Raw genomic sequence first — 20,805 nt, 5'->3', positions numbered from 1 at the left:
TCTTGGCCCAAATCTAGTACCTGCGGAACAACTTTAAAATAGGAGCGCAGCGAAGGTGTGATCTTAGAGCTAGGAATATAGGCGGCTTTAACAGCCTTACTACCCTTTCTCGTGCATTTGGCTTTTACTTCAGCTGAGAGGTATGACGAGGTTTTAGCTGGAATACAGCCTATTGAGGGCAGATCACTATCTTGGGATGGGCCCCCTGGCCCCAGCTCAAACACACCTTGCACAGGCAACTCCACAGGAAACTCAGTTGAAGACCCCCCCTTTCTCCCCTCTTCTTGCGGGTATATTTGCCTTTACCTATTCCTTTACTCGTGCCCTTGTTCTGACCCTGGCTAGCAGCTGATCTCACAGACAAGGGGGAAAACAATGCTTTTATTGCTGGAATTACAGATGAAACGGTGGCTGAAGGCTCCGTTGAATCCTCCCCTCCCACTCTCCCCTTCACCTCTGTACACAGAGCTGCTCCTCTCCCTGCCGTTTTAAGGACTCCTGACTGTTGTAAAGCGCTGAGGGCAGGGATAGTATCTGTGCCGGCACGAGAGTCTCTCCAGAGGCTACGTAATCGCCTCCCTCTGCGGAGCGCCAGGGCGGCCTGCCTCCACCGCACCAAGCCCGTCGATAGCCCCGTCAGCTGCTCCCTCGACACGAGCTCAGCTGTAGCAGCGCCGCCGGCAACCGAATCATCCAACTCCATGCCCCCAGGGGAGAGGCACATCCGTGCGGAAGAAATCACCGCAACGCGGCTCAGGGGGACTCCAAGGAAACCAGCAAAGAAACAGCAAGAGCAATCGCAAAAAACCACCAGCCAAAGTAAGTTCAATGCTCCCCATCGGAGCGCTAAGATATTTTAAATGCAACAGATCATTTTCGCTGTATTCGCGACACTCTACTGTGGGTTTGGAGCGGAGTACCGCGGCAACTAGCCTGCTGCCGCCATGTTTCTCCTTGACCCTTAGAAGGATATTGTCAGATGTTTACTCCAGGCAGCAAGAACCTCACTAGAGTGCGGCCATTTTGCTTGCCGTCTCTCTAGCCCACTCAGACAAATCTAAAAGCAAATAAAGAGAGCCCACAAACTCCCAAAGAAAAAGAGCAATCAATTATAAAGTGCCACAAAAGCACCCAAAAACAAAAGCAAATGCAAGAGGATACACAAACTCCTACTGAAAAGATGACTCAAAGGTAAGGTGCCACAGAAACACCAAGACGAACAAAAAACAAAGAGAGCACACAGACTCCACAGAAAAGACCAACCAAGTATAAGGTGGTACAGAAACACCCTAACGTAAAAGAAAATACAAGAGGGCACATACACTCCCATGCAAAAGTCAAAGCAAACATAAGGAAGCACAGAAAAAACAAGACAAAAGCCAACCAAACAAAAGCATATACAAGAACTCCCTGAGAAGCGACAAAGCAATCACATGGTAGCACTGCACACCAAGACAAAAGCCAAAGCAACTAAAAAACGCAAAACCGAACACCAAGTAAAAATTCAAAGAAACACAAAGCCTAAGCAAACAAACACAAGAACACCTTGATAAGAAGCCAAATAAAACACAAGGACTGCAGGAACACTCAGAGAAACAAGCACTAGGGAAGCCAATGCGTCTCGCCTAAGCAAGGGCTATTAGCTTTATCACTGTGTTTTAGCTACGTTATACAGCAGTGCGGCTGCTATGCAGCATGGCTGTAAGTTACACAAGCATTGGCATAGCCAATAGGTCTTGGTTTTGGGACCTTATAAGTATTTATTTATGCAGCAAAATATCCTTGGCGCAAACAACATCAACTGTTGCATGGCTAAACACTTATAAGGTCCCAAAGGCGAGACCTATTGGGTATGCCAATGCTTGTTATTTTTTTGTTCTTGGGGAAACCGACTAGTGCCAGGAGGGACAAGGGTGAGAGCCAGGGAGGTGAGGAGTGAATGCCAGGAGGGACAAGGGTGACTGTAAGGCCAGAGAGGTGAGGAATGAGTGCCAGGGACATGAGACGTAAGAGTCAGGAGGGTCAAGGGTGAGTTTTATAATCAAGGAGATTCTATCAAAAAAAGTGAAAAAGTGAAATATTTTTAATTTTTAGGATACTATTTCTCTAGTGAACGTGCTAGGCTCTCTCTTAAAGGTGGAAAGACCAGAGCGCAATGTGCTTTTAAAAAAGCAAATCGTGCCAGGGAGATGAGGGGTGAGTGACAGACTGCAAACAATAGTAAGCTGGGGTCTAGAAGGAGGTGCGAAGATCATCACCCGGTGTGTGCCAGGCTGGGACGCACCAGTGCCAGGCCAGACTTGGGTGAATGCAAGAACCTCTGAAAGGCGGGTGCTAGGTCACTCATAACCTTAGTACAGGAGTGGGCTGTACAGGGAGGGTGCCAGGCCAGCGGGTGGAGGTGGCAGGACAGAACCAGACTACTGAACGCCAGGGGTGCTAAGGGCCGGAGCCAGGTCAGCAAAGGAAGGTGGAAGTGCCAAGCTGCTGAACACCAATGCTTGCGAAGGGCTGGTGCTAGGGCAAGGAAGGGAAGTGTGTGGGGGGGGGGGGGTGGAGGGGGAGGCAGTGCCAGGCTCCTGAACGTCAGTGCCGGTGCCAGGGCAGGGAATAAGGCTGATCACATGGGTGACACTTTCCGACACGATTTGCTGTTCACAGAAGTACTGACACCAGCTCTTTCTGTGGCCATCGGTACCCCGCACCCTCCAGCGACACCCCCCCACACACAGAGCCGAGCTCACCCATTGTGTGGCCCTGGCAGTGTGTAACCTCTTGCTGAGAGCCTCAGATTACCCAAGGGCACACTAACCCCCAGAGACACAGTCACACACGGTGAAAAGTGTGCAAGGCCAACACGTGAAACCGGTGTGCCATGGGAGCGCGCACGCATGACTAGAAGTGCCTGGAGATGACTGTGAGCAGTTAGTGGTGTGCACAAGAGAGGATCTCAAGTGTGCAACTATCAAAGTGTGTGTGAGCTGAACGGTGTACCCCTAGGAGAGGCTGCACGGCACCTAATTACTAACAGCAGCGCCCGCTAGGAACATGTGCAAGAAAACTCTGTGACGAGCTGTGCGCCCGAGGCAGTGTGGTGTTATAGAAATGTATTATGCGCAGGTATACCACAAGTGTGGAGGCTAGAAAAATGTGTATGAGATAAAGGCAAGAAACAAGGAGTCTCCAAGAGACACGTGTGTATGAGACATCTGCGTGTGAGATAAGAAACAGAAAGAAGTACACCTCAGACGAGAATCAGAAACACATGCAGGACAAACCTACAACAAGCAGCGCCGACAGGCAGGAAGAGGGCTTGAAGGGGTTAATCACGAGATGCTGCAAACACTGCCAGCTTTCAGCATGAATGGGGTCAGGCGCTGGAAGTCAGCGGGGGGGGGTGATTCAGGGTGTGAGGGTGGGGTGAGACACAGGGAGGGATTAAGAAAGGGGGAGATAGGATGGGCAGGGATGATGCAAAGTGACACCAGCGAGGGTGGTGAAATAAGGGAAGGGTGAGGCAGGGGGAGAGGTGATGCAGGGGTGAGAGATACGATGGGAAGGAAGCAAAACTATGAGGGGAGAGTGGTGGGTGAAAGTGTGCAGGCGCGTGACAGGTGAGGGATAAGACAGTGAGGGTGAGGTAAGAGGGGGGCGATGCGAGTCTGGGAGGTATGACAGGGTGGGGTGAGACGGCTGGTGGGGTGAGGCAGAGGGTAAGTGACGGAGGAGAGGGAGATGTGAGGTCGAAGGGGCAGGGAGGTTGCACACGGTGAGGATGTGAGGCTGGTGGAATGCAGGGAGGAAATGTCGGTAGGCAGACGGTTTGCGGTGATGCAGGGGTGGCACTTCGAGGGGGGGCTGAGAGGAAGAGAGTGAGAGGAGGATGGGAAGAGACACTGCAGAGGGAAAGCAGTAGTTTAATGCAGTGGGTGAGGCTGTGAGGGTGCGTGGCCACAGAGGGGTGGGGGTGCGAGGGGTGGGACTGTGAGGGTTAAAGTGACTAAAACGAGATTAAAGCAAGCATAAAAAAGACGCGCGGCCGCGAGACGCGTGCTACGGTGGGAGGGGGAGGAGCGGACAGAGTAAATGCTGTGGGGAGAGCTTTAACAAGCTGGTAACCTCTGTAACCGGCTCACAACAGGCCGGCAACGCGTCCCTGGGGGGCAAATTAGAGGTACCGTGAGAATTAAGTCAGCCCTCTAACTTAATCTGCGGCCGAGTCTGTAAAGTGGAGAGCGCATGCCAGCAGCCAGAGACCGAGGCTCAAAAATATGAATGTGAGGTCAGAGGTCGACGCCGGAGGATCTGTTAAATGGCGACAGTATCGGTTTTTAAAGCCTCCGGTATGGCGCAGGTGTGCTGTAGGGACCAGGAATCAATGCTGAAGCTAGCCAGAAGCTTTAAAAACAAGCATTGGCCGCGCGGCCGTTAAAGTGACGAAAACAAGTCTAAAGCAAGCATAAACAAGATGTGCGGCTGCGAGACGCGCTCTGTGGTGGAGAGGGGGAGGAGCGTTGAAGCGCGCGCTTGGGAGAGCAAGCGAGAGGAAAGCCAGATGGTGCCTGATCGCGCACTGTAAGGGTGACCACGAGCAATGCGAGGAATGTGCGTTACTGTGCGCATAACCGCACGCTCTAGGCCGCACAAGAAGCTGTGGTCGGCTTTTTGAAGCCCACTCACTAAATGTCTCACCAGAGCAGCGCATGCACTGGCTTAGGCGAGACCTAAAAAAAGCTCTATGGTCCACCCAGTGCTAACCACGAGGGGCAGTGATCTCTCTTCTCAGTATTGGGTTATTTCCTATCTTCACCAAAAAACTTTTTCAGGAACAGATGACAGTAACACCTTGTCAGCAAACATAAACCAACAATACATTTATGATTCAATCTTTTTTAAGGTGGGCCAAAGGCTGAGGGTGCTGCACAAAACACCAGTGAATCAATGATAACAGTAATAAGTGATAACCGCTATCCATAAACAGGTGCGAGGACTGCAATCTACTTAAAGCGGGCTGAAGTCGTCAACAGCAAGAAGGAGCATGGCATTAATTCTCTTACCTCTGAGGTGAAGTTCGTCATGTTGGCCCTGCATGAAGACAGCGCCAAAAAGGCCAAGCAATGCATTGAATGTAGCGACATCTGCATTTTTGTAGCATTTTGAAGCTTTTTGGCATGACTTTTGGGCACTTTTTTCTTGCGGATAGGAGGGAGAAAATAATGATGAAGGAGGAGATGGGGGGCGGACAAGACAAGCAACAATGCAGGAAGGGATGGGAACAAGGGGATGCAAGGAAAAAATTACTGCTTAAAGCAGCAAGCAGTGGAAGGACACTGGGCAAGAGAAGAAGTTACTTGGGCCATGCTCCAATGTAGGGACTAGAACATAAAGAGGAAGTGAAGAGGACACTCGCTGACCAAAGAGAAGCAAAGAAATAAGAGTGACAATGAAGCCAACCATTGGTAAGTAATGTGCGGGCTCAAAGCACCTTGTAAGCAAACAAAATGTCTCGCAAGTGACAGTGCATGCTCTGTCTCAGGCAACACGTAAAGTATAGGACGTGGGGGTGAAGGTGCCCACCAAGCCAACCAGGTATTACTGACCCAGGTCTGGTAGTTTTTCGTGGGTTACCCCGTTAACACTCAACACCAAGCAGATCAGGGGCAGAAAACAACTAACAGTGCCCCCATAAAAAGTTTGTGGTGCTAGGATGAAGGCAGGAGAGTATTTAAAGAGGAGACGGGAATGTGTCCTTCCTGAAGTGAAACAGCCTTTACCACACAGGACCTTTGTCATGCTGTCTTTACCACGTAGATAAGAACCACATAGGTAAGTATTTGAACCTTTACAATGTACTACTTTACTACACAAGTATTTTTTTAATAACTTTTTTTATGTTATTTATAAAAAAATGATTTTAGGGTTTAGAGATGGGTAGACTGTAAGCCTGAGAGTGACGATGAAGCCAACCAATGGTAAGCTATGAGCTGGCTCAAAACCCGAGAGTGACGATGAAGCCAACCAATGGTAAGCAATGAGAGGGCTCTAAGCCTGAGAGTGACGATGAAGCCAACCAATGGTAAGCAATGAGGGGGCTCTGAGCCTGAGAGTGACGATGAAGCCAACCAATGGTAAGCAATGAGCGGGCTCTGAGAGTGACGATGAAGCCAACCAATGGTAAGCAATGACCCGGCTCAAAGCCTGAGAGTGACGATGAAGCCAACCAATGGTAAGCAATGAGCGGGCTCTAAGCCTGGGGGTGATGATGAAGCCAACCAAGGGTGAGCAATGAGCGGGCTGTAAGCCTGAGAGTGATGATGAAGTCAACCAATGGTAAGCAATGAGCGGGCTGTAAGACTGAGAGTGACGATGAAGTCAACCAATGGTAAGCAATGAGCGGGCTGTAAGCCTGAGAATGACGATGAAGTCAACCAATGGTAAGCAATGAGCGGGCTCTAAGCCTGTGACTGATGATGAAGCCAACCAATGGTAAGCTATGAGGGGGCTCTGAGAGTGACGATGAAGCCAATCAATGGTAAGCTATGAGGGGGCTCTGAGAGTGACGATGAAGCCAACCAATGGTAAGCAATGAGAGGGCTCTAAGCCTGGGGGTGATGATGAAGCCAACCAAGGGTAAGCAATGAGCGGGCTGTAAGCCTGAGAGTGACGATGAAGTCAACCAATGGTAAGCAATGAGCGGGCTGTAAGCCTGAGAGTGACGATGAAGTCAACCAATGGTAAGCAATGAGCGGGCTGTAAGCCTGAGAATGACGATGAAGTCAACCAATGGTAAGCAATGAGCGGGCTCTAAGCCTGTGACTGATGATGAAGCCAACCAATGGTAAGCTATGAGGGGGCTCTGAGAGTGACGATGAAGCCAATCAATGGTAAGCAATGAACCGGTTCAAAGCCTGAGAGTGACGATGAAGCCAACCAATGGTAAGCTATGAGCGGGCTATGAGCCTGAGAGTGACGATAAAGCCAACCAATGGTAAGCAATGAACCGGCTCAAAGCCTGAGAGTGACGATGAAGCCAACCAATGGTAAGCAATGAACGGGCTATGAGCCTGAGAGTGACGATAAAGCCAACCAATGGTAAGCAATGAACCGGCTCAAAGCCTGAGAGTGACGATGAAGCCAACCAATGGTAAGCAATGAACCGGCTCAAAGCCTGAGAGTGACGATGAAGCCAACCAATGGTAAGCAATGAGCAGGCTATGAGCCTGAGAGTGACGATGAAGCCAACCAATGGTAAGCAATGATCGGGCTATGAGCCTGAGAGTGACGATAAAGCCAACCAATGGTAAGCAATGAACCGGCTCAAAGCCTGAGAGTGACGATGAAGCCAACCAATGGTAAGCAATGAACGGGCTATGAGCCTGAGAGTGACGATGAAGCCAACCAATGGTAAGCAATGAACCGGCTCAAAGCCTGAGAGTGACGATGAAGCCATTGGAAATGCGTGGAGTTGAATTGTGTGGAGTGTATTGCGTTCTGTTTTTGTGATGAAAAATAACAAAAAATTAGGAGCTACGCTCCAGATCTGTGTGTTTATGTTTTAAAAAAAAGAAAGAGTTAGAGGTACTGGTGTTGTAAATATAAATATCTTACTTATGTGTTAAAGACTGGAATGGATGTATGTGGTGTGTAGGGGAAATATGTGGGTTAGATTGGAATTTCTAGTTGTGGCATTGTTGTGTGGCGTGGATTTGTGTAGTGGAATTATGTGGCATGGTGTACAGTTGTATTATGTGAATAGTAATTTGATGTTTTTGATTGTATTGGAATTGTGTGTAATGGCATTGTGTTGTGGATTGTTATGTGGTGGATTGTTATGTGGTGCAGTTTGTGGTATGACGTTGAATTCTGTGTTCTAAATTTAATAAATGTGGTGTGTAGTTGAATTGTGCTGTGGAGAGGAATAATGTGGTTTGGTGTTGAATTATGTAGTGTGGAATGGGTTTGAGTGGAGTTGAATAATGTGGCATAGAACAGTGTGGTGTTGAGGGAAAATATGTTGCATGGAATTATGTGGCATGGTGTGGAGTGTATTTATGTGGAGTGTACTGGGTCAGAGTGTATTTATGTGGAGTATATGTGGTATTGAGTAGCATGCAATAAGGTGGGGAATTATAGGGAGTTAAGAGGTATGTGGACTGTAATTATGTTGTGGAATTTTGCGGCATTGTTTTGCTTTATGAGGCGCTGAACGCTTGTTGACTTTTTACAGCAGTGCTGACTGAGTACATATAAAAAAGCCTTCCCTTTAAAAACGGTGAAAACATCACGCAAAAGCTTCAGAAAATCACTGTTAACATTTGTACAATTTCTAGAAAGAAGCTGCCCTGTTTATAATTTCTGAGTGAGCAGAATGTGTTTATTCCAATAAAGGATGAGTCCTTTAGTAGAAAAGCACTGCTTTTGTTGGTTGCTTAAAACAAATAGCCCAGATGTACATAATATGCCCTGTTTACAAGTTTTGAGTTCCCTTGGATTTTGAATTATATTGTAGACACTTAAAAAATTAGAGATTAAAAAATGAAAATTTTTACAAAAGCAGCACACTATTCCATATTAAGGAAAAAAGCCCTTGAAGATATCACAAATATTTTTTATGATAGGCTAGTAGTGTTAGGATTATCAGGTAAATGTTTCTTAAAAGAGAAAAAGAAATAGATGATTTTGATAAAACTTCCACACTGTATCATATTATAGTAACAGAAAAGCAGCACGTTTCTTGAAAACAGACATAGCCTTTGATTGCTGATCCTTATCTTATCAGGGCTGTCTCCTTCCTGGAGCATGTAGTGGTGGTGTGTGGCACACTATATTCCTCTGTAGTTTACTTGTTTTTGACGTGTTGCTTCGGTTTAGTTGCGTTTTTGGGTCCCAATGGGTAGCTCCCTCTGACCCTAGACTTGAAATTAGCGAAGATGCACTGTTAACTTAATAACACTGTGCCCGGCTGGCACTCCTTGGAGACGTGGTCTCACGATAGTTTACCAATTTAAATCCACTTGTAGAAATGAAGACAGTAAAACCTTTTTCTATTTTATTCTGATTCAAATGTTCATCTTTTATTGTATCAATTTCATTGTTGCTTCACAATGTTTGTAATTTATTCATATCTTTCTTTCTTTGCTTGGATTACATTTCTTTCATGTACATTTTCATATTCCGAAATATACATCCCTATGCATTTCGGGACTGCACCCTTCTTCAGGGGAAATGTGTTTAATCTGAAAATAAATACAGTAGTAATGTAGCTCGTAGTAATAGACTCTGAATTCTATTACGAAAGTGTTGATGATCACGTACACAATACAGAACTATATCTGAAACTACCACAGGACCCAACGGGCGAGTTTATATAAGTTCTCAAAGTCATCCTAGACAAAGCATGCACCATGGGCACAATCACAGAGAAGGACAAGAAATATCTAACACAGGAATATCCCAAAAGTCCTAGTTTGCATATGCTTCCGAAAATACACAAAAACTTGACTAAACCACCATTTCGCCCAATCGTATCAACCAGAGGATCTATATATGAGCCAACCGGAAAATACATAGACAAACATCTTCAACCATTAGTGAAATCCATGACTACTTACATACGTAACACAACAGATTTCTTGAACAAACTGAAGGACACCACACTTGAACCAGACATAACGATCACCTTGTGTACCATTGACGTATGTGCTCTTTACACATCCATTCCCCACCAAAGAGGCATTGAAGCAATAGAGTCATTCTTAATTAACCATCCTATTAAACAGGAATTGAAAATCTTTATACTGGAACAACTCTAATACACATTGTATCACAGTTATTTCACATGGGACAACTAATTTTCTCTACAACTAGCTGGTACTTCGATGGGCAATTGTGCACCCCCATACTATGCAAATCTATTCATGCATCGTCTAGAACTAGACAATATTCTAACCGACCCAAGATGGCACAACAAAATATTGAAATTCCGGCGTTACATAGACAACACTTTTTTTTTTAATATGGAGGGGTCCACCTGAGGAGATAAGTTTACACATTCTGTTAGCATAGAGAGTTTGCCATTTCTTGATGCGTTAGTTACCTGCCTTAACAACAGGACAGAAACAGACGTTTATACCAAAACAACCAACAGGAACAATTCTTTACATTTTGACAGCTGCAATCTCAAGTCTTTGAAGAAACATCTACCATATTCGCAATTACTCAGAATAAGAAGGATTTCCTCAAAACCCAGCGAATACACAAAGAATCAAGACAGAATGTTGGCGAGATTCAAGGACAGAAAATACCCCAACGCGGTGTTAAACACAGCGAAAGAACGGGCGGAAGCCACAAACCGGAACAACTCACTATCCTCTAGTGTAAAGGACAAGAGCACCAACAGACCAGTATTTGTGTCAACATTTTCAACCAAAAGCCAACACGTGAAAAGAATCATTTTGAAAAACTGGCCAATGATAAAAAATGAACCGGATTTCAATGGGATCTTCAATCATACTCCATTATTTGCTTATCAGCAATTTAAGAACATCAAAAGTCTGTTAGAGGCAACGCCTCGAGAGAAAGGAGTCACATACATGGGGACTAAACCATGCTTGAACTGCAGTCACTGCAACAATGTCATTCAAGGCAATATTCTGAATCCTCCCACGTCCGGGAAACACATTAAAGTATTCACTAATGCAACATGTGACACAAACAACCTTGTCTATTTACTCAAATGTCCGTGTGGCCTCCCATATGTGGGGGAAGACAGAAAGAAAAATAAAAGTTTGCTTGACTGAACACAAGAGCACCATCAGGAACAAAGTTATGAAATCACCAGTGGCTGCACATTTCACAATCCATAAACATAATATTAGTCAATTAACATTCCTGATTTTGGAGGTTGTCCCTGTCAAACAGGGTTTAGACAACAGGAAAATACTATTACAACGCGAAATGTTTTGGATAAAGAAACTGGATGCTTGTCATCCAAAGGGACTTAATGATCGGATGGAATACAGTTGTTTCCTATAAGTTCATTTACTCGAATGTCTCAGCATGCCAATTTTGTTGTTCCACCTCACTCGGACTCCCAGAGAGTGTTTTTATTTTTATTTACACATATGCTCAATATAACACTAGTATCAGTCAATTACATCTTTTCCACCAGATTTATTTTAATGTATTTTTCCATAAAGAATATGAAGATTATTTAGTACACACAGGTGCATCATCCTGCCCCACATCCACAGATTCACCATAACGGTTACCACAATCATTTTCTCGCATACAAGATTCTATGGTTTAGTACATTATAAGAAGTTCGTAAAACCACTACTTCAAGATGGCCGACGTGTCCTTGTACATCTTTAGTTTCCATTACCAAGGAAACCAGCACTTAATGCGCTGTTACGCCGCAAACACACATTGACGACTTTGAACACTGCCCCAGGACAGTACACGAGAGAAGCCTACAGGCGGTAAGATTACGGCACATTGGGTCCCAGAACTCACGCTATCTACGTATGTCTATGCTACACGTTATTTTTCGATATTGCCTCACGGCGCATGCCGTCACTTTTTCACCCAGAAAAAAGCTTGTGAGTATCTTAACAATAAACTCTACTTAAGAATCACAAAAGATTGGCTTTCACAGAGCACTCACAGTTGCATTTCTAAAGCTCTGTTATCTACCAACTGAAATGTACGCTAAAGAAAAACACTCCTTTTGCATTAAAGCCAGAAAACTGTATAAAGTGACAGTAAATGAAAGATGCAGGGCCTGTTACTGCACAGTTAATAAGCATAACAAGATTATTTATAAAGCACCGTCCTTCCTCCTATGTCCGCAGAGACTGCGCCGTTTGCACACAACGTGTCTTTAATGCATTGCTAAACTGTCCCTGTGGACATAGGAGGAGAGAGGGCAATTCATAAATAATCTGGTTCTTTGAAAAGTGCCACACTGCACCTTTGTGGAAGTCATTTTTGAGAAAGAAAAGGTGACTGGGGAAAACTACATTTCATGTGGGTTTGCCCCAAAAAAGTGTTTTTTCCAAGTTTAAACTTTCTCTGCCCTCATGCATTACTAAACCCTCCGTTTACAACTCGCATTTGTGCGGGGCAATTTAAACCAGTGCATGCGCAGTTTTCACCAAGACCGCGATGAAGAGGAAGAGGACAGCCCGGGGACGACGCAGCTAAGGTAAGGCGTTTTACATACTTTTAACTCGTTTTTTAATAGTTTTACTCAATTCTTAATAGGGCGGGTGGGAGGTGTGTGGCATAGCAGAGCTACGTGGAGTTTTACAGAGTTTGTACTACACTCCGTGGCGCTCCGCGTAGCCCCACTCCGCCCAGGGTTAGTGTTGGTGCTAATTAAAGCTGGGTGGGGGTGTCAATGTAAAACTAGCAGACAGCATCCATTAAAGAAGCAGGAGGGAGGAGGAGGGAGCCGAGGAGAGGGTGGGAGCGTCTGTCAGTGGTAACTTGTAACCAAGCTGTTGCAGATTGCAGGAAAGCATGTGATGTGTGTGATAAGAGAAAGTCATTTAGAAAAATAGTACCCACAGACAGTAAATAAAATATGCTGCGTAACACCACAGTAAGAGGGGCAGTCCTCATGGGCGGTTACAAAGAGAGACAAGGAGGGACTAAGGAGGGAATACTAGGCCTATTGACGAATCAAAAGCCATCATTTACAAAGGACAGAACGAGAAGCCAATTGTAAAGATGGGCGGGACATGGGCGGAGCTTAATGCACATACACTGAATACTGCATGTCTCAAAGAGACAGCGCAAGCGCTGCTCTAAGCGAGATCTAAAAAGTGTGCCTGGAACTGCAAGCAGGAGAATCTGGATTAAATAAATAATGCCGACAGACCAATTGAACCTTACTGAGTAACAATACATGTAAAAGGGCCAGTCCTCGTGGGAGGTGACAGTAGAAGACAGGGAGGCACTAAGGAGGGACTAATAATAAGCCTACTAACAAATGAAAAGCCAGCATTTACAAAGGACAGTGACAGCAGCCAATACAAAAGAAGGGCGGAGCGTGTGTGTAGTTTCAAGTACATGCCTCAATACAGCATGTCTCAAAGCGACAGCGCAAGCGCCTTCTTTGCGAGACCTAAAAAGCATTTGAAGTCTGTCTAATATTTTCTCCGTATGGTTGTTCAAGCAAACAAAGGGATAACTGACACGTTACAAGAGAATCTTGAAAATTTTACACCAATTATTTTACCTGCCAGCCCCTGGCTATGCCAGAATAGTAAAATGTAAACAAAGGGTCTGTATTTTTTTGTATGATACGTGGCTACCCTAAAATCTGAAAATGAGAAAATGAATGGGAGAGTTTAAATGGAGTGAAGAATTCCTGCAAATACTAATACTACACACAGTATTTGGGGCCCGATGTAGGTAAAAGGGAATTTCCGATTCCAAAATACCGAGGCGGGCCGATTCGGTATTCTGAAATCGGAAAACGAGATGTAGGAAACAAACAGCGAAATAATAAGGAATCGGTCGGCATCGGTAATGTGAATCGGTACGTACCGAATCAGCACGGACCGAATCGGAAACTACCGATTCGCCTACCACCGAATCGGAACTAGCCGAATCGGCTACCACCGAATCGGAACTAGCCGAATCGGCTACCACCGAATCGGAATTAGCCGAGTCGGAAAAATCAGATTCGGCTATTACCGAATCGGAGGTATGAAAACACACCCATGGCCAAAAAGCCCATAGGAATGCATTGAAGAAACCGATTCGGCTATCTCCGAATCAGATGATACCGATTCGGATTTTACCGAATCGGTAATATCCGATTCGGAGATAGCCGAATCGGTTAAAGCCGCTTCAGCCAATGAGGTGGCTCCCCCTCCCCCTCCCAAACAGGGAGTGGCAACCCTGGCAGGTGCAGCCAATTAAGAACTTTCTGGAGAGCCTGCCTGAGCTGAGCAGTCACAGTTAGCAGCAGTGGGAGTAGGAGGTAGTGAACTGTTCAGACCAAGATGGCAAACCAGAGTGAGAGCCAGAAGTCCAGCCAGAAGAGGAAGCCTAAGTTCAGCAGCACCGAGCTGCAGGTGTTGGTTGAGGAGGTGGTGAGGGTGCACCGGCAGCTATTCGGAAGGCTGTCCCTCAATGTGCCAGAATGCACCAAGAGGAGGCTCTGGAGCGATATCGGTCAGAAGGTCAACGCTGTGGGTGTCACCCCCAGGTCCCTGGATGAGCTGAAGAAGCGCTTCTACGACATCCGCAGCCTGACCAAACGGAAGATGGCAGAGATCCAGAAGCAGGCTGGAGTCACTGGTGGTGGCAGGAACCCGGCGCCACCCCTCACCGAGCTGGAGGAACTGGTCTCCAGCACCATTGAGAGGGAGAGCGTGACCGGAATTGGGACCCTGGACAGCTCAGCCAGAGCTACAGCTACAGGTAAGAGGCATGCGCATCAGGACACACCCTACCAGACACCTCCCCATTAGACACAATGCATAGCCAAACCCCAGCACAGTACTGCAACCAACATACAAGAGACAAGCATCATGGTACATCCAGTCAGCAGTAGGTATCAAAATATGGCAGTGCAGAATCACAAGACATGAAACAGTGGAACACATTCTACGGAGATGCTAGGACATGTGGAATGCTTTAATTGTACTGACTGTAATACATCGGTACTCTATTTACAAATGCTTCTTTGTACCTAGGGGCACCATCAGGCGGACAAACACTGCCAAAGGAGGCAGCAGCACCATCTACCACTGCACTCGCAGGGCCGAGCACGAGTCAGGCTGCCGAGGAGGAGGAGGAAAACACCATAGGCCTGGATATTGAGGGAGACCTGGAAATTGACTTTGATGCACTTCACTCCCCACAAATGCAAAGCACACCCTCCTTGCAATTCTCCCCAGAGAACTCCCCGACAAGGGAGCTCTTTCCACCTACACCAGCTCCTGCCACTGTGGCTCCAGTACACCCTGTCCTGGGAGCAGGGGCTCAGGCCCCGGCCAGCACCACACCCCCACCAGTGGCACCCCAGCCCACGCAGCAGGCGGGCAGCAGCAGTACCCGGCGCCGTGCCATTCCCACCACTGCAGACCCAGCACGGGAGGCCAGTGTGTTCCGGGGCCTCGAAGGCAATATGGTGAAGATCCAAAGGCAGCAGGCGAAATCCATCATGGCATGCCAACGCCAGCTCCTGCAGCACAACCTGCAGATGGGGGAAATGGTGAAAGGATTTCAGGCCTTTGTGGCTTCCAACAAGGAGGCAGTAGCAGGTTTAGGCAGGCTAACCACTGCCATCACACAGTTATGTGGCAGAATGGAGGAGCAAGAGGTGGTGCGCAGGCGGGATGCCCGGGTGCAGAACCGCTCCTTGAGCCGCCTTGCTGCAGCAACGGCACAACTCTGTCAGCGTGGTGCCAACATGGAGTCTAGTCTCGCTCAAAATACCGCAGAGTTGACAAGGGGAATGGCCCGCATCACGACAGCAATGGAGGCCTTGATCATCTCTAACACTGCCGCAAATCCTGCCCTGGACCTGGGGGATGCTGGGGACAGCAGCAGCCGCAGCAGCCCGGCCAGCGCTGCGTCAGAGCCACGCAGGAGCACCAGGCGCTCCGCAGATGCCGCTGGTCATTCTGAAGGGGGTGAGGGACACCACAGTGGGGCTGCAAAGCGCTCAAAGAAATAGCCTAGCAAGGGCGGGTGAGGCAACCTGGACCCTAGACTTTTGTTTTCATTGACATTACACCTTTGTTTTGTTGCACATCAGTGCAGTAACTGTGTAGCAACAGTATTAAAAATTGCTTATTCAACACAACCATTCACCTGTCTGTGCATTTTTACTCACTCAGAAATAGTTTGCTGTTATCTCCTCACGTCTATGTCTCCCATCACTTGGCGTACACACCCCAGCTGGCTGTGTTAGTGGCACAGCTTCGTCGTCATCATGGTCCTCGTAGTCACTCAACTCCACCTCAGTGCCCTTCTTCACCGCAAGGTTGTGTAACATTGCACAGACAGCTATGATTTTGCAACAGGTGATGGGGGTGTACTGCCTTGCACCTCCACTCTTGTGCAGGCATCTAAACCTGCTTTTCCAGATGCCGAATGTCCTTTCCACAACATTCCTGGTGCTTTTGTGGGCACGGTTATACCTCCTTTGGCTGGGTGTAGAGGGGTTGAGGTAGGGGGTGAGAATGAATGAACGGAGGGCATATGCACTGTCGCCTAGAAGGAAAAGGGGTAAAATTACTTACATGCATACATGTATTTCACTTTGCTGTTTTTGGTTATGGGGGGCTGATGATGTGTCTCACCTAGGAGGTATCCTTCTCCAAATTCCCCAGCCATCAGCCGTGCATAGATGCCGCTCTGTTGGAAAATGTAGGAGTCGTGGGTACTACCCGGAAATTTTGCTACCAGGTCTGTGATGATGCATTTCGCATTGCAGATCACCTGTACGTTGATGGTGTGAGTGGACTTCCGATTGCGGTAGATGTATTCTGTGTCAGATGGTGGGCAAATCGGAATGTGTGTGCCGTCTATGCAGCCAATGATGTGGGGGAATCTTGCCATCTGGTAAAAGTCTGCTTTGGTCTGTACAAGTTCTGCCTGGGTTGCAGGGAAGGAAATGTAGTGGGCCATCCTCTGGATCATGGCATCAAGGAACTTGTGGAAGAACCTTGACAGGCTGCTCTGGGTCACCCCTCCTGCCACAGCGACTACACTTTGGTAGCTGCCAGACGCCAGCAGGTGTAGGCAGCATAGCACCTGCACCTGCACAGGGATTGCGTGTGCCCTTGGGGTGGGGTGCTGCAACAGGGGTTGGAGGTCCCTAATGAGGTCTGTGATGGTCTCTGAGTCCAGCCTGTACCGCTGTAGGATCTCTGCATCTGTCAGCATGACCAGGGTGATACGTTGTCTGTATACCTGCTCCTCTCTTTGCCATTCCCTCTCTCCTTGCTGCTGTAGCCGTAGCCGCCTCGCTATGACATAAAAAGCTGCCATCCTGCAAGTTGCAATGCATTTTGGGGCTGTTTTTATGGGTTGGAGTTGGTTACCACCTGATCGTAATCCATGGTAATTTCCGAGTGGATTCTACCGATTTTGAGCCAAAATCGGTGTTTCTGTGTCTCCCTACATCTCCCCATCTGTCCGAAGCGGGGATTTTCCCGATCGGTGAATCTACCGAATCGGTACATGCACCGATTCGGCTTATGTCCGAATCGGTGTCACTACCGAATCGGTACATGCACCGATTCGGCTTATGTCCGAATCGGTGTCACTACCGAATCGGTACATGCACCGATTCGGCTTATGTCCGAATCGGTGTCACTACCGAATCGGTACATGCACCGATTCGGCTTATGTCCGATTCGGTGTCACTACCGAATCGGTACATGCACCGATTCGGTGTTTGCATCCGATTCGGTGTGTTACCGATTCGTACTGTATCCGATTTTCGGTATGTACGTATCGCATTCTTTTACATTCGGTAATCATTCCGATTCGGTTTTCGCTCCCATTTGTACTTTTTTTTGTGCCCTACATCTCGATGCCAGTATACCGATCGGTAAGGGCCCAGATTCGGTATTTTCGGCCGTTACCGATCGGTAACGGCCTACCTACATCGGGCCCATAGTTCCTTCCCCGCCCTTACCTTTACCATTCACCCCACAGTTTATTGGCCATGTTTAGAGAAGATAAGGCAAAGTTTCAAAGTTTTCATAGATCAAATATCAGGTTTAACTTTGCTACATAGATCCGCTTAAGTTAAAGAAAGAAAGAGCTCAGTTGGCTCCTGCCCCGTCCGAAGGGTGGCATCTCGAGTTATTTCTCAAGAGGTGAATGAACCCAGTGCCAGTGGGTCGGGTAATCAATAACACCGGTTTGAAATCAAGGTGAGGCCCCGGAAGCCGTGATATTATAACGAGCTGCGCCCTCTCCCTGATACTTATTTGGGGAGGTAAAAGTTGGCTTCCAACTGGTAGGAAGATATTTATGACTTACGCCTGTTTCTTATCAAGGCCTGGCCTTCAACGATACTGAGGATATGAAAGACTCTCTACAGCCCACACCTCCCTTGCGCCATCTAAGGATGAGTGGATGAGACCACTCCTCCTCCATTTCTTGTCTTCCGTATACTCACATGCCCTCCTTTACAGGCGTATGTTAGACAAACAAATATGCGTGAAGTACGTCTATGGGGAGGAAGCAGGGGTCTCCTCAGCCCCACGCTGCTCCTGCTGTAAAAGCAGTTCACACCGGAAGTCAGCCCACAATGAAAAGATGATTTTTTTCCTCGTCTCCTTTTTGTCAGGACTCGGGCTCTTGCATCTGTAGGTGGGATGCAGACGCTGAACAGAATGACCCCTTCGCCTTTTGTTATTTAATGATCACTCGACAGCGCTGTGTGTGCCATCGATAAGTGGTGAGAACGTTTTCTTAAGTGAGATCATGGGTGAAAACCCAGAGACCGAAGGGAAAGGACCCATTTTGTGGAAATATGTAGGGACAATAAAGCTGTCTCCGAGCCTAATTCAGCCCCTGGATGAGATACATGTGCAAACGTAATAGGAGTGGAGGAGTGCATGGGCAGGAAAGGAATGCTGTGTGTGTTAGCTGGGAGCGAAACCCTGCCCGCATCTGCTGAAAAGAGAAAGTCAATTAACAAAGCAGTGCTCACAGAATGCAAATAAAGCACGCTGAGTAACCACATGTAAAAGGTCTAGTCGTCATGGGAGGTTACAAATGCAGACAAGGTGTCACTAAGGAAGGACTGACAAGCCTATTCACGAATCAAAAGCATCCATTTAGAAAGGACAGTAACAGGAGCCAATGGGAAAGATGGGCGGGAAACGGGAGGAGCTTCTATTCCATACCTCAATAGAGCATGTCTCAAAGAGACAGCGCAAGCGCTGCCTAGGCGAGACCTAAAAAACCTTAGCCTCTTGCCACCCACCCCTCCGTGTCTGTCCTTCTGCCCTCTTTAGAAGAGACAGGGTGCGGTGCCGGAGCCAGATTCGAGTCTCAGCATTAGCTTCGATAAAATGACTATTGTTAAAAAAATAATCAAACCGCAAAAACAGTTCAAAAGAAACACAACAAAGGACTATATTCAATAACCTAAAGATATCAGAGGCAGTAATAAAACTAAACCAGAACACCCCCCACCCCCTCCAAAGGGGAGGGCACCCCCCGGCACAGTGACAGATCTCACTAAATCACAGCGACATCTTTTCTTATATTTTCCTAGTGTATTTGAGGATTGTTTTAGAGCACCATTGAGTCACGACCCGGACCTGCTGTGAGGTTTGGTTCACTGTACTTTCCATACTTTTCTGATAAGTGCCCGATACGCCACTGTCGGGATACTCCTGCTCAGACGTCACCCAGCCTCACACCTCAGGCAGACCTCGTGAACAGTGAGGGTCTGTGGTGAGCATCTGGTCAGGATTGCGTCAGCCAAAGCACGACAGAGATGCTACTCAGATGGAAGCACGACATGTCGCGACAGCGGAAGCCCCGCCCCTAGCTGATGATCAATGCTGAACGCAGGAATACCTGGCCTTTTGTACAGCCTCACGGTATCTGGATGCATTTTCAGCCAAACAATTGCTATTTTTCTGTAACTTATGACGCGCACACTGGGAAGTGTCACCTTTAGGTCCAGGACCAATGACAGGAAGAAGCCTTTCTGTCATCATTGGGTTTGACGATACACTATGAAGTGAGCACCTTTATTGTAGTTTTATTTCCTGCACTGCTTGGTTCTTCCCACTTCCGGTCACACAGGAAGGGTCCACTGAAGCCCTGCGGTTGGGCAGTCATTGATGGTCAGTCCTCTGGGTCATCACATGCACTTGACGTCAGCACCCCGTCGTGACGTCAGGCAGCGAGTAGGGAAGGCACTAACAATGTGAGCGCCCGAGGAGGCATACAGACACAGTGCTGGATAGAAAGAAATAGGAAGAGGTGTGGCGCCGCGGCCAGGGCGACTGACGCTGGAATCTGCGGATCAGGGTTCGATCCCCGGCTCCGGCGGCAGGTTAGCCCAGCACCATGTGACTCTGGGCAATAGCTTGCTTAATCTTCCCGACGGCCCCCAGCGCCTAGAGACCCTAACGGGTGATTGTGCGCTATACAAATGTGGATTATTATTATTATTATTATTATTAAACCAAGAGAAGGGGGTGCAGAGGATCACACTGCAGTCTGCAGGGCACCCAGAAGCCTCCGATGCTGCCCAGAACTGGGCCTACTTCAGATGACAAAAGATTCCCCATGGACTGTTGAGGGGACGCTCCTGGGACAAGGGCCACCTGCAGTTTATTAGATGGAAGCTATGTGTCACGAGAAAGGCAGCCGGACCTTGTCTGGCGCGACTGGGGTCCAGGGGGCACAGAGGAGGCCGGAGCCCAGGGATAGGCTGCCAGGATAGGGGCTCCCCTGGGAACGAGGCCGTGCCAGTCGTCTGGCGCACCAATGCTCGAACGAAAGTGAAAGTAAACCCATTGGGCCTAATTATGACTAGGGTGGTTCATTGGACTGCCATAGTCGTGGTGGCGGTGCGACCACCGCCGCACTGGCGGTCTGACTGCCATATTACAAGTACAGTGGTGGAACCGCTGGGGATCTGTGATCCTCTGAAGCTGGCGTAGAGGTCAGACGAAGGAATACAATGGTGGCACCACTGAGCATATTACAAGTTTCCTCACCGCCCTCTTTTCCATGGCGGTGCGCCCACCATGAAAAGGGTGACCCCCCACCATGAAAAGGGTGACCGTGAGGAAACTA

At 47.7% G+C, this 20,805-nt stretch overlaps 2 protein-coding genes across 2 annotated transcripts in view; one reads left to right on the top strand and one right to left on the bottom strand.

Annotated features, from left to right (window-relative positions):
- Positions 1 to 20,805, bottom strand: part of TTC16 (tetratricopeptide repeat domain 16) — a 414,481-nt gene that overhangs the window by 307,908 nt on the left and 85,768 nt on the right. The gene's annotated exons all lie outside the window — the stretch shown is intronic.
- Positions 14,133 to 15,740, top strand: LOC144761120 (uncharacterized). Its single transcript, XM_078646578.1, has 2 exons — positions 14,133 to 14,436; positions 14,712 to 15,740. The coding sequence occupies exons 1-2, from the start codon at positions 14,280 to 14,282 to the stop codon at positions 15,695 to 15,697; spliced, it is 1,143 nt and encodes a 380-aa protein (XP_078502704.1). The 5' UTR covers positions 14,133 to 14,279; the 3' UTR covers positions 15,698 to 15,740.

This window comes from Lissotriton helveticus, chromosome 5_2 (genome assembly GCF_964261635.1).
Source record: "Lissotriton helveticus chromosome 5_2, aLisHel1.1, whole genome shotgun sequence".
Lineage (NCBI taxonomy): Eukaryota > Metazoa > Chordata > Amphibia > Caudata > Salamandridae > Lissotriton > Lissotriton helveticus.
Note: the sequence above shows the minus strand (reverse complement) of the source record. Positions and strands in the feature narration are given on the sequence as shown.